This window comes from Rhamphochromis sp. 'chilingali', assembly GCF_963969265.1.
Source record: "Rhamphochromis sp. 'chilingali' genome assembly, chromosome: 11".
NCBI classification, from domain to species: domain Eukaryota; kingdom Metazoa; phylum Chordata; class Actinopteri; order Cichliformes; family Cichlidae; genus Rhamphochromis; species Rhamphochromis sp. 'chilingali'.
Window position 1 is genome coordinate 8,142,264 of NC_137938.1, and position 13,659 is coordinate 8,155,922.

General features: G+C 42.2%; 2 protein-coding genes across 6 annotated transcripts; one reads left to right on the plus strand and one right to left on the minus strand.

Moving 5' to 3' along the window:
• The first annotated feature begins 570 nt into the window (after positions 1-570).
• LOC308405225 (Krueppel-like factor 10) lies at positions 571-3,226 on the plus strand. 3 transcript variants are annotated; one of them, XM_080895704.1, is made up of 4 exons: positions 571-724; positions 1,216-1,362; positions 1,580-2,447; positions 2,613-3,226. In XM_080895704.1, the coding sequence occupies exons 2-4, from the start codon at positions 1,225-1,227 to the stop codon at positions 2,807-2,809; spliced, it is 1,203 nt and encodes a 400-aa protein (XP_080751830.1). In that variant the 5' UTR covers positions 571-724; positions 1,216-1,224; the 3' UTR covers positions 2,810-3,226. The 3 variants fall into 3 exon arrangements, with proteins under 3 accessions (XP_080751830.1, XP_080751831.1, XP_080751829.1); XM_080895703.1 differs by having other exon boundaries at positions 573-724; positions 1,216-1,455; XM_080895705.1 differs by lacking the exon at positions 1,216-1,362 and having other exon boundaries at positions 572-724.
• Positions 3,227-3,436: 210 nt separating this feature from the next.
• Positions 3,437-13,008, minus strand: LOC308405224 (antizyme inhibitor 1-like). 3 transcript variants are annotated; one of them, XM_080895701.1, is made up of 12 exons: positions 12,791-13,008; positions 11,120-11,241; positions 9,856-10,066; positions 9,471-9,644; positions 8,586-8,758; positions 8,209-8,343; positions 7,956-8,037; positions 7,729-7,803; positions 5,741-5,906; positions 5,408-5,520; positions 4,722-4,942; positions 3,437-4,634 (listed from the first exon to the last, which is right to left on the minus strand). In XM_080895701.1, exons 3-12 carry the CDS (start codon positions 9,955-9,957, stop codon positions 4,520-4,522), a joined length of 1,356 nt encoding a protein of 451 aa, XP_080751827.1. In that variant the 5' UTR covers positions 9,958-10,066; positions 11,120-11,241; positions 12,791-13,008; the 3' UTR covers positions 3,437-4,519. The 3 variants fall into 3 exon arrangements, with proteins under 3 accessions (XP_080751827.1, XP_080751828.1, XP_080751826.1); XM_080895702.1 differs by lacking the exon at positions 12,791-13,008 and adding an exon at positions 12,083-12,301 and having other exon boundaries at positions 4,722-4,939; XM_080895700.1 differs by lacking the exon at positions 12,791-13,008 and adding an exon at positions 12,083-12,301.
• Between the last annotated feature and the right edge of the window lie 651 nt (positions 13,009-13,659).

The window sequence follows — 13,659 nt, forward strand, 5'->3', positions numbered from 1 at the left end:
AAAGTAAAGGAGGATTAGTTAATTGCAGTGAAGGGGTGGGGGTATTATACAAAAAGGGGGTGGGGGGGTCTGAAGCACTTGTTCACATAATTTCCACTAATGGATGAATTAAGAAGATATATTAGGAAATATTTCCACCACAGGTCCCCCCCTTTATCCATGGCCCTGCCTCTCTACTTTAATTAAATAGTAGCTTCATTTAGATAGATTTATCTGAAGATTGTTAAATAGTAACAAGTGCTATATTAATTACCTACCTGTTGCTATCTCATAATGAGCATCTTTTCTCACTGTCTTCACTCCAAGTGTCATAGTGATGATTAGCCAAGACAGATGGTGAGCGTCTGCTCGTCAGGGCAAAGTTACTCATTAAAAACGCCAGTTATTTGCAAGGTGGGTGTGTGGGTTGGGGGGTGGGGATTTTTCTCACACTCCCTTGCTGTTGTGTACCACGCAGTCTCCACGGTGCCTTCAGCCCCTGATCACGCACGGTGCCCCCGCACCATTGGTCTACCCTAAAACACACCTTTGCGTCCCATTGGGCGCGGCTTCGGGCCACGCCCATCTGTTCCCCCACCGCATTTGAAACGATGAATGGAAACGAGGCTGTGGAGGAAATTAGGAAACATACTTGCCTGGTCTTAAGTTGTTCGCACGAGACTTGTGGACGCGCGTCTAGGGATTAAACCTGTTTCCTGAACACTTGACGCACTCATACATATATGTAAGTACATATTAGCTTCGTCATATTTACGGTTTAGCATAGTGTTTTCTTTTCTTCTTACGTGTTTAATGTTCGTGTAGAAACACGTTGATAAAGTGGTTGTCAGCAGCTAATTAGTCAGACAGTCTGGTGGGCTTCATCAATAGTTATTGAGGAGTATGATTACGGGTGCAGCTTGTGTGTGGTGATCCGGGCCTGGGCAGGGAGGAGTTCTTACAGTAGGTGTTGTGTGTCTGTTTTGTAACCACCACACATGCTGCTTTTGTCCCCCAGCAAAGTAGGTGAAAGGGCAACCGCGCTGATGAGCAGCAGCTGATCATGCTTATCTCTCATGCTCTTTGGCAAAATCTTTAAGGCCCTGAGATAATGGTCATAGTGTAAATTTGATCGTAGGTGATGTATTCACTTATTTTTAGTGAAGGCTATCATTGTTGGATTACGTTGCGTGAAATGTTATGAATTTAAATTACAGTTAATTTGGTCTTTGCCAGAGTTACACTATGAAGTCTGAGGAGCATCACTGTAACATCTCAGACGTCCAGGGTGAATCCCAGCCAACTGACATGGGTGCAGGTGATATGGAAGCTGTGCGGGCTCTGATGTCCATGACTAAGCACTGGAAGTCACGAAACTTCAGGGTGAGGCACTACAGACCTCTGTCTCCCTCCTCAGACTCCTCAGAGGACGACCAGGTCATCACCAGTTCTGCTGTGCTGCAGGACTCTCTGTTTGTAAGGGATCCTTGTTTAGGATGAAATGGTTTCTATGTAACTGCGTGATTCTAGTAAATGTAGATGTATTGGGACAGAAGAGAAACTTTATTACTGACTTTGATAATGTGACTTTTCTTCTCAGTGCATGACACCACCATGCAGCCCGCCCCACTTTGTGACGGCCTGTCCAGGTCCAGCTCTGAAGCCTCACCGACCTACAGAAGTGACGTCTCTGCACAAACACGCTGCTCAGCAGAGCTTCCAGTGCACCAGTGTGATCCGTCACACTGCAGATGGCCTCCACTGCTCCTCCAACCTTAATCGTTCCTCAAAGGAGGAAGAGGTCGTTCGGGTTCACATGCTGGACTCTAAAACTGATGTGAACTGTAAAGATGAGCCGAATAGCAGAGACTCTGAGGAGACTGTTACAACACAAGCTTACACTGAGACGTCCCCAAATGTTGTTCAGTCTGGAGACAACCCAGGAAGCCTTTTAGGCTTAAATGAAAATAAAAATACGCCTCAGTCTGTCCCAGCTGGAGATGCTCTGGTCTCGCCTGTGCCTGTCTACTGCCACATTGTTCCTGTCTCTTCTTTGGCCACCCTTGTGCAGATCGCTGTCACAAACTCGCACAGTCAGCAGCAACACCTACTGCCAGCAATCACCATGGTGCACACGCCACTGCAGCTGCAGCACAAACAAGAAGGACACACGGCTTCTTCTGCTCAGGTCTTCCTTGTAGGGGGTCAGGTGGCAAAGGGTCCCGTCATGCTCCTTGTCCCTCAGCCGCCTGTTCCTCCTGTCTACATTCAACCAGCACCGGTGACCAATGGTGGACCAAAGTTCGCTGCCATTGCCCCGGCGCCTCATCGCACCTTATCGGAGCAAAGATGTGTCCCACAGCAGCCAGAGGTGGCCCGCGCACGCAATCACGTTTGTCCCCGTGAGAACTGCAACAAGACTTACTTCAAGAGCTCTCATCTCAAGGCCCACATGAGGATGCACACAGGTAAGAGATAAATGAATTAAATGTTAATATAACGCATATGTATTTGAATGCTATGGCAGTTTTTAAGCAAATGGCACAAGTGTGATCTTCTAGTCATGATAGCAATGTTTTACCCGTTGGAGTATGTTCAGAAAAGTCCTTATTCCTGCCTCCACTATCCAACAGGTGAGAAACCTTATAAATGCAAGTGGGAGGGTTGCGAGAGGCGTTTCGCTCGCTCCGATGAGCTGTCCCGGCATCGCCGAACCCACACGGGAGAAAAAAAGTTTGCCTGCCCAATGTGCCTCAGCCGCTTCATGCGTAGTGACCACCTTGCCAAGCACGCCCGAAGACACCTGGCAGCGATGAGGGGACGCTGCTGAACTCCCTGCATGCAGTATCGTCTTCAGCAACAATAACAAACAAACCCCACTGTGAAACCAAATGACATGCTCTACGCTGTTGAGACTGACTCACACAAGACTGTAGATGTTTTTTACGTCACCTTATGAAAGGGCTATTGTGCAAACTTTGCTATACTGCTGTTCTGTAATCATTCTAATTGAATATAAACGAGGTAATCAAAGTGTTTACATTTAACTACTGCATTAGCATAAGCTGAGTAGTTACGTATTTAAATGTTACTGAGTTTACTTTTTTGTCAGTGATATTTGACCAAAAAATGTTACATGTTGTTCTTTTGTGCCATGACAATCAGTATAAAATATTTTTGCACTTTTTCTTGCACAAAACACAGAATTCCTTAATAAACCTAAACATATTTGTCTAGATTTTTTTTTTTTTTTAAGAGTTGTAATTTAAAATCTTTTCTGTGGTTCCCACATGCTTCTGATACCTGAAAATGTATCCCACTTCAGCTCATCACATGATAACTGTATAAAATTATCAGGCTGTGAAACTGAGGGGTACCAATTCTATCTATGCATACAGCTGGAGGAAGTTACAATTTACAACATTTGTGCATTTCTGATAAGACACACACACTGGGATTTACAGTCCACTCAGTGGGGTGTTTATTACTCTTCATTTAGACAAGCACAGCTACACGTTAAAAGCAGGCAAATGCCTGATAATTTATCATGCCTTAAGACAGATTTATGACAGTTTCACAGATATGATACACACAATGCAAGTATACTTGGTGTCAGGAAATACTGCTATTTTCTATCAACACAGATGTTGGAAGAATATTTCAAACTATATGAGTAGAAAAAGAACTTGCAGTAGTCTTTTAAATCATTTTTTGTAAAGAAACAATGTCATTTTCAGTATAAGTCGATTCATTATCCACCAGCACTTCCTGTGTTCCATCTGCAGCACATGCTGTCTAATAAAACCTGCTTGGCTGTCAGGTAGCAGAGCACTCACCTGCCAGTCTTGGAAGCAAGACGCTCAGCACTTTGGAAAAGCACGCAAACACCACCTTATTTAAGGACACTCACCTTTTAGCTTTCAAATAATTTTCAGAAACTGACGCCACGGTGACGCCAAACATTTTGTATGTACAGCAAAGATATGCTGCAAGCTCTCAATTTAATATGAAGATGCCACTTTTTAAATGTAATAATGGATTCTAGCCTTTGTGCACACACAAAAAAAACCTACACAACAAATTAAAATACAAAATACAAATCTTTTGGCAAAACTTTCTATATAATCTCAGAAGTGTTTCTTTTTATAAATACACTGCTTCAATCAGGGATACACATAATATACAAGACTGACAACAGCAAAGGAGATATGAATAATAATATCTGTCAAATATAATCATTTAAAAGTATTACGGTATATGTCTACTGTAGGGGTGTAAACTGTAGTTCAAGAGGAGTCCCCAAACTGTCTTTTCTGGACTCATCCATTTTGTTGCATACTAATTAACACCTACTTAGGGTTTCCAGGGCTGACCACACAGAAGTGCAGTGCACTGGGGTCTGTGAGATGAATATGGTCTGGTCCAGGCAATTTCAAGCACTACTGGGAGAGTTGACCCCAGGGGAATGTGAACCAAAGGAAGCTAGCAGCAGAAACAAGTGAGAAAAGTGAAAAGACTTCTGGTCCCAGTCAGATGTTTCCTAAGCTGGGACCGACAGTGCAGCCTCTGTTTGGCAGGAATTGAGGAAGTACGGGACCAGGGAGAAGTTCTTAAGCATAGCCTCGTTGGTAACACCAGTGTCCTGCATCTCAAACCTGGTGAATGAAAATAAACAGGAATCAAGGACCATAACCTCCACATTCTTGCACAGAAAAGATTTTCTCCATCACTGCCAAACTTACCAGTCTCTAGAGGAGATGACGTAGTACACAGGGGGTGGTGGTGAGTCAGTGGGGGAGCACAGTGGTTGACCCAGACTGTAGGAGCCAGCATGTGTGAACATGAGCCAATCTCCAATGTTGAGCTCAGGTAAAAGACAGTGCTCCAGTACCTGGTCCAGATCATCTCCAGAGGGACCCCACAAGCTGCTGCTGAACACCGGTACATCCAGGGAAGTGTTCTGCTAATAAGGCAATAATTATTTTAGTCATTTTACAATGTGTATATGTGTGGGCAGTAGCTGATTAAGATGTTGTTCCTAATTTAATAATATAGTCCGTATACACATTGAGAAGTATAGAGAAAGTATTGTGTGTTGTGGTTACACATTCAACTGGCCCTTTGTTAGGTAAAGGTCCTTTGTTGGCTGGCTGGATGGATGCGTCCGTCTCGCTATCCATCCATCCAACAGAGGACCTTTGTGGTGGAACAGATTTGCATTATGAATTTGCAGCCAACAGATCTACAGAAACTGCTTGCTGCGATCTTGTCAGTGTGGCCCAAAAAGTCTTGCACAAGTTTCAAGCACCTTGTTAAATCTATGCAACAGTTTTGTAGATAAAAGTAGTCCAACCTGGTACTGCCAAAGTGTACCTATTAAAGTGTCTAGTAAGTGTATACTGATCCATTGAGAATCTTTGAGACTCACCTTGTGAACAGATGGGGCAGATATCAGTCCTTCAGAGAGTTTGCTGGCAAACGATCCATACACTCCTTCGTTCATAGTGTACTGGAACGCTGGCTCTTCATTGGGAGACAGATCTGTTCAGAAGAGGGCAGAAAAGTTTCTGAATTACATTTTACTGTTTGATTCATAGCTGCACTGCTAATTCCCAGTATAATAATACATTTCATGCTGTACAACACTGGTTTCTGCATGAAAATGCATTGTGTACTGCTCGAGTTACAGCTGGAATGCAGTTTTTACAGAGTATGTCCTTAACAATCATTACCGTTCCTAAGTGAGTATCTTGCCACTAACCATGATCCTGGTCCTGGGGATCACGTGCCACCACCTCCTTGGAGATGACATTGACAGCTAGTGTGAAAGCAGAGGACACGAAGAAGTTACCAGGCTCGGCAATGATGGAAACTCCTGAAGATGGAGGGAAGTATAGGTCCACCATAGACATGACTGCACTATTAATCTGCAAAAGAGATGACAGAAGCCGTTACAATTAACATTAAGACATTCCTTCCTTTTCCCCCCACATGCCTCTGAAAAGTAGTTTAAATCCAGCTTCACAGTGAGCAGCTAAAGCATGAATCTATATTAGAATATTCTCAACATTTAAGACAGACACTTTTATCTTACTGTTCAGCTAGTGCTTACTACAGCTACAATGTACAAAGCTTGTCTTTAGCACCCATATGGAAAAGAAATAGTAAAAAGATATTTGATTTACTCATGAAAGTGGCCACTTTCTCATTACTTTCATATATTTTTTTAGTAAGTATACAAAACATACAAGTTTCATTATATAATTTTTCAAGGGATCTTATACACTCAACAAAAATATAAACGCAACACCTTTGTTTTTGCTCCCATTCCCCATGGGATGGACGTAGAGACCTAAAATTCATTCCAGATACACAATATAACCATCCCTCCCAAACAGTGGTCACAAATCAGTCCAAATGTGTGGTAGTGGGCACATCTGCTATATTTAGATAATCCATCCCACCTCACAGGTGTGCCACATCAGGATGCTGATCTGACATCATGAGTAGTGCACAGGTGTACCTCAGACTGCCCACAACAAAAGGCCACCCTGGAATGTGCAGTTTTGTCTCACAGCAAAATGCCACAGATGCCACAAGCAATGAGGGAGCGTGCAATTGGCATGCTGACAGCAGGAATGTCAACCAGATCTGTCGCCCGTGCATTGAATGTTCATTTCTCAACCATAAGCCGTCTCCACAGGCGTTTCAGAGAATATGGCAGCACATCCAACCGGCCTCACAACCGCAGACCTCGTGTAACCACACCAGCCCAGGACCTCCACATCCAGCAGGTTCACCTCCAAGATCGTCTGAGACCAGCCACCCAGACAGCTGCTGGAACAATTGGTTTGCACAACCAAACAATTTCTGCACAAACTGTCAGAAACTCAGCGACGCTCAACTGCATGCCCGTCGTCCTCATCGGGGTCTTGACCTGACTCCAGCTCGTCGCCGTAACAGACTTGTGTGGGCAAATGCTCACATTCGATGGCGTCTGGCACGTTGGAGAGGTGTGCGCTTCACGGATGAATCATGGTTCACATTGTTCAGGGCAGATGGCAGCTGAGAATGTCCCAGTTCTTGCATGGCCAGCATACTCACCGGACATGTCACCCATTGAGCATGTTCGGGATGTGCTTGACCAGCGTATACGACAGCGTTTACCAGTTCCCACGAATATCCAACAACCTCGCACAGCCATTGAAGTGGAGTGGACCAACATTCCACAGGCCACAATTGACAATCTGATAGACTCCATGCGACGATGTGTTGCACTGCATGAGGCAAATGGTGGTCACACCAGATACTGACGGGTTCTGGGTCCCCAGACCCCCAATAGCGCAAAAAACTGCACATTCCAGGGTGGCCTTTTGTTGTGGGCAGTCTGAGGTACACCTGTGCACTACTCATGATGTCAGATCAGCATCCTGATGTGGCACACCTGTGAGGTGGGATGGATTATCTCAATATAGCAGATGTGCCCACTACCACACATTTGGACTGATTTGTGACCACTGTTTGGGAGGGATGGTTATATTGTGTATCTGGAATGAATTTTAGGTCTCTACGTCCATCCCATGGGGAATGGGAGCAGTAACAAAGGTGTTGCGTTTATATTTTTGTTGAGTGTATGTGTTTTCATTCTTGTATGCTTTTCATACAAGTTTCATACAAGACAGATAAAAACTTTATAAGATTTATATATATCTTTTCCATATGGGCAGTATCTGATAGAAATGCACTGACCAGTTCCAGTTGGGCCTCAGAGCCACTGAATCCGCCTCCAATGTCCAAGATTTTCATGCTGAAGCCAATTTCCTCCTGAAGCAGACAGAAAATTGTTAATAACTTGGGTCTATACAAAGTACCTTGTGTTTATGGAGCATCCAAAACATAAAATTGTATTCAACAGAAATGCAAATAACAGTCATAGAGCTGACTGCAAATAAAATGCATCATTTAACACCACATACCCCCATATCAAAGACACAACGGGCATCGGAGATGGCATGAACATACACCTGGTCATCGTCACAGGAGTTGGAAATGTGAGACCTGAGGAGTAGAAGAGGTAGTCGGTGATCAAACTGGCAACTTAACGTTTAAATTTCATTTGCAGACAAACTGACTAAATAATTTGTTCAGGAGAACTGTGCCATCCTTGCAGTGGTCTAAGTACAAAACCTGGATTTGCATTTCTCTTCATGTCCTTCCTGTAGTCCTTACCTGACCCCAGCTACCTGCACACCCAGCTCCTTAGCACTCTCCAGCAGATGTCTGCAGTCCTTGAGTGAGCAGCCAAATGTCATGCTCATGTCATCGTCCGGGTTTGACGCTTCCGTTGACACCTGTAGCAGCAGCCTAAATTATCACAGAGGAAATAGATAACTTGGTTACTGTTTTGGGGAAACAATCGATCCAGATTAATCTATGATATAAAACCAGAGCAGTAAACTACACAGAACCAAACAGTTTTGCAGGTAGATTTCTTATCAGAATGACGGTCGATAGTGTAACCAACAGATAATTACTATGGACTGATAACATGGTCAGTTGTTTAACATATTCACTGGCACTTGGACTGATGCTTATCAAAAACTTACTTGGCATTGGGGTGGCAGCGAGAAATCTTGCGCAGCTCTGCTTCATTATCACACACCAGGAGGTCAATGCCATTTTTAGCAGCATATTTAATCTGGGAAACTTGTTTGCAAACACCACTGTAGATGATATCTTCAGAGGGAATACCATGGCTCTGCACCAATTCCAGTTCAGACTGAATTACAAAGATACACAGACAAAGCAATATTCCATTAAAGGGAACCTATTATGCTTTTTTGTCATCTTTTGCTTATATTACACTTAGTTTGAAAATTTCAGTGTATGTACAAAGAACTGTGAGCTAGAAGGTCAGTCTCTAAGCAGTTTTTTTCTACTCTTCATAGGATATCCTTTAAATGATCATCTCAGGATCATTGCTCTGGCTGTAAGCATAGAAATCTAATCCACCTGCTGTCCCAACCTTCCATTTGTAAGGGGTAGGGAGCCAATCCTTTGTCAATCCATTGCCAGACGGCGGCTTAACAGTGGGGCCGCACCAAAGCCAAATATAAGATAAATAAGGATTATTTTCAACTTTGAATCAGCCAAAGCTGCTCTAGAAGAAAGAAAATAGAATTTGAAATAAGTGTAATAGATCTCCTGTATCTATCTTGCAATGCCCATCAGGCAGATGCATTAGAGACAAATATTTATTAAATAATGTTTACAAGGTGGGCATTGACATGTGGTGACCACTTGGTGGTGCTTTTAAAAATATTTAAAGATCTTGGAAAGACACACATTAAATAGCCTTGGGGTGAATTCGTACCAGGGCCTCAGCCTTATGAAACACGGGTCAGCTTGATGATCAACACTAGTGCTAAATGTGCTTTTATATTTAGCAGAGAAAAGCCCTAATGACAAAAACACACACTGTCAAAGAGTACCTTGTTGGTGCATATGAACCCAGTGCCAAGGGCAGCAAGGACTTCAATCACAGCTGGGCTGCTATTGCACCTGACAGCATAGTATGGTCTGATCTGGGACATGTGGGTCCGCCAGCGAACATGCTGCCTCATTATGACTCCCAGATCTGCTACAAAGAATGCATTTTTCTCAGACTGGAGAAGAGGGAAACAAACAGGTGTGGAAGAGTCAGAAAACACATTAAGATTGTATATCCATTAATCTACAATACAAGCATAAACAAAAGTGTGCCTGTATGTCAATTAACAACCTTTAGTTAACAATGCATTATAATACAATTGTTGGTTTTGAGACAATATTAAAACATTAAGAAATAGTACATATTATTAAAGATGAAGCCCATACCAGTGTTTGCTCATAAATGTGATTGTCAATAACATCACAGAGGGCCATGCCTCCTTCCAGCAGGTCAACAGAATACTGCGGTTCATCAGCGATTCCTTTCATCCTCTCAACCGTTTTCTTCAAATCCAACAGGCATAAAGAATGTGGCTAGTGCGAAGTGGTCTTGCTCGCTCCCTCTCGAGCCCCTGGGGTCCTAGACTTATGCAACAAACTGTACAAGGAAAAGAGAAAAGCCAACATAAAGCACCAAGTTCAGCACCAAAAATCACTTTTGGATAATGCATATTCCATGATGTTCTCTGCTGCTGAAACCTAAACGCCTCTTTTGAAATCCTGAACTGAAGTCATTTTCAACTCAACGGGCATCCAATCAGAGCAGAGAACAGGTTCTGCGTTATGGGATAGCTTTGTGGAAGAGGCCTATTCTTCCTAAAAGCCGCTGTGAAAACACATAGTCTGGGGCACAGGGTTCATTTACTTTATCATCAATTACCCCTTACAATCGCCATTAATCCCTGAGCCGGTGACCCGAAAATGTTCCGTTTGATGGCATTAACAAAGGTACAATACTGGCGGCATCTGTGCCACAACTTTACTTTCAGTACTGTTGCACAGTACTTCAACCAGTCATGGTAGTTTGGACCAGACCAGATGTAGAAAGGTTACATGGGGAGACTAGCAATATGCCAACAATGACTGCTGTGGTGTACAGTAAAAAATAAATACATTTAAAAAATTTAAATAAAATCACTGCTCAAACACTGGTTAAAAACACAATGGAACAAGGCTGAACACTAATATCTCTTTGAAAATAAACCAAGACCTTATGTAACTTAGAAAATGCTTAACTGGGTCACTTGTTCTATCTTCACAAAACATACAATATACAATGCAACCCAGCTTTAATCTCAAGGAAAATACATGCATATTAGTTGGGTTATAGCTCAGATTATTTCTCTCTGTTCCTGAAAACAAATCTAACAGCAAAGCCAGTGCAGATAAAAGCAGTCCTGAACAGTGTCCTGTTATTTTAATACAAGTGCTGAAAATAGATCTGAAACAGTAGATCTAAAATAACTGAGTGATCTGGGACATGCTGAATGTTTACTCCTTTTGTCAGGACATGACAGTTACCGTAGAACTGCAATAATTCTTCACCATGCAAACACAAATACTGTACCACACATTCAACGTTTTTGCTATGAGATTTTTCTCAGCCCTCCAATTAAAGTGGATACATAAATTCCCCAGCTAGTTTACTCACATGGATGAGTCCTGGGATGAACTCCTCCACTATCAGCTAGGATCCCAAGGTGGCTCGGCGTTGAAGTCAAATGGCTCTCGGTATAGAGCTGCCCCTAGATCCTCTGGGTAGTTGTTGTACACCTGCAAAGGGGCAGATGAGGACGTGAGGCACAGCAGATTCAGTCAATGATCAGTCAATTGTTTCCCCTGCTAACACATGTTCCAGTGGTACTCCAAAGTACAATCAAATCTGTAAATCTGTAGAGGAAACTGGGTTTTTTCCTGGCTCCAAATGGATCTTTGGGTTATGACTACACACATTAGCACGATAATCCAGAATAGAAAGGCATTCCCTGATTTCCATATTTTTCGCCATTTGACAAAGACGAATTGTAAGCTCGAGTTAACGAATACCCGCATAAAGCACTGATACAGAAAACAGTATTTACATGCTGTACTTAATATGTGTTTTTTAAGGTGGTTTTTAATGTGTGAATTGTTAGTCTGAGTTACTCTGAACCAACCACCGGAACTGATGCAATGATGGCCAGATTAGCAGGTTTGAATAAATTAATTAGCAATGGCTACAACAACACTCTTGCCCCGTGTTATTTATCATGCTGCCCCTTATAACCACGTTTAACTACAACTTAACATTCATTACCAATTACTTCAGAGTCAAATTTCTTGTTACTGTAACAGCTTGCTTTCAATTCATGGAGCACATTAGCATTAGTGTCCGCGGTAGTTACACAGTAATATACGATGTATTCCTTACGCAGTAATATACGATGGATTCCTAGTACCAACATGTTTTATAAAAACAAAGTTTTTTTTTTAAGAATGCTACTGACAACAACGTTATAGCTAGTGTGTTTTATTTAGTATTTAGCTAGACAATGACACGTTACTCAGTGCATTTAGCTAATAACATGCTAACACTCATAGGAAGCTAACAGCGCGGTTAGCTAACGTTACTTACGTCCGCTGAAAACCCAAAAGAGGGGACAGAACGCTTTTTCTTTTTAGGCGGAATTTTTAAAGAGTGGTGGGGAGACTAGAAGAGAAAACGATATTTGCCATGGAGTAGTTCAAGTTATTGTCGTTCGACGTTTTCTCGATGGCACCTATAGCGGACCATTTGTTACAACCGAGCAGACGACAGCAGCGGAGGGCGAACGGCAAGACCGACCCACAGACAGAAGCGTCATATTAATGCTGACACATCCGGTTTAAAATGTCAAAATAAAACCCACATTAACCGACATATTCGTTTTGAGTAACGGAGAAACCGTCAGAGTGAAATTAAACAAGAATTACAGCTTTTATTAACATTTTCCGGTTTGGCTCAACTGAAGTATGGTGAACTTGACAAACACTTGCTCGGAGCTGTCAAACCCTCACGCAACGCGATATTAGAGCTCGCATAGGAAGATGTGGAGCATTTATTAACATAATTTAAAAAAATCATTACTGACCTGCAACAGCCACAATAATAACAGTTAAAAAAAAGATTATTTTTTTCTATGCTGCAATATTTTGTGCACACAATTTGAAGACATTCTAACCAACTGGAAAAACAAAAACAAAACAATAAACCCCACAACTTTGTTGATCTTAGACTATATTTATAACAGAATAGCTATAAAACCTATGCTCCGTGGTAAATAGGTAATTTCCCAAAAATTACCTGTGTTATGTCTTCACTGGATCCCCCATGGTTCAGTGATAAGGACAAAATATTGTCCAACAAAGGTGGCACAGTCCTCCTTATTTTCTCTAGTCTCAGTCAGCACTCGCAGACATAAGCCCTAGACGCAATGGCTAGATGGAAACATGCATTTTGTCCTAAAGTTCAAGCTCAGACTATACTTTCCCTTCCTTTTGCCTTTGTTGTTGTGAAGTTGTGAAGTTGTGCCTGACTCTGAAAACGCTTGGTATGAGGCAGTTTTTACCCCCTCCAGGAGATAAATTTGCATGTCTCCCTCCTCAGAGCTGAAGGGGGAGGGTGCAAAGAAAAGCTCGGCAACTGTTAGCTGAAGGGGAAATCTTTTTTCTGGGGCTGTTTGGACTCTGTGCTTACATTAAACATAGGAGAAAATACCCCTTTATCATTCAAATATAAAGTGTTTTACTGCACAGTATCAGCATTTCAAGGCTTTGGGATTATGTTTGCCATTTCTAAAATAATACAAATAGGTTATAAAAATACAATTGATTTTCAACTATGTTCAGAAAAAATAAAAACAAGTATAGGAAAATAATTTTCAAATGCAATCCACTAATGTCTGTCTTCTACAGTAAAAGCCCATTTTCTGCAGCATCTCTTCAGTCTGTGACCCTCATAGTTTAATTTTCACTTCATTTTTACAGAGTGACATACAGACACAAGTTCTCCATACCTGCTGTGAAGTTTAGGATCCAGGAATTTGTGACCTAGGACTACTGTTCTTGTATGAAAACCCTGTTTACCAATTACAAAGCATTATCCCTTAAATCCCCAGCACCCTGACTGACCCACATCATATTTTTCTTATTTCACAGCAGTTCATGATGTCT

Coding starts and splice junctions, on each gene's coding strand:
- LOC308405225 (XM_080895703.1), top strand. CDS start 1,225: ATGAAGTCTGAGGAGCATCACTGTAACATCTCAGACGTCCAGGGTGAA. Junction 1,456..1,579: donor TGCTGCAGGACTCTCTGTTT/GTAAGGGATCCT, acceptor TTTTCTTCTCAG/TGCATGACACCACCATGCAG. Junction 2,448..2,612: donor CCACATGAGGATGCACACAG/GTAAGAGATAAA, acceptor ACTATCCAACAG/GTGAGAAACCTTATAAATGC.
- LOC308405224 (XM_080895701.1), bottom strand. CDS start 9,957: ATGAAAGGAATCGCTGATGAACCGCAGTATTCTGTTGACCTGCTGGAA. Junction 7,804..7,955: donor GTTGTGTCTTTGATATGGGG/GTATGTGGTGTT, acceptor TGTCTGCTTCAG/GAGGAAATTGGCTTCAGCAT. Junction 5,907..7,728: donor CTGAGGCCCAACTGGAACTG/GTCAGTGCATTT, acceptor TCTCTTTTGCAG/ATTAATAGTGCAGTCATGTC.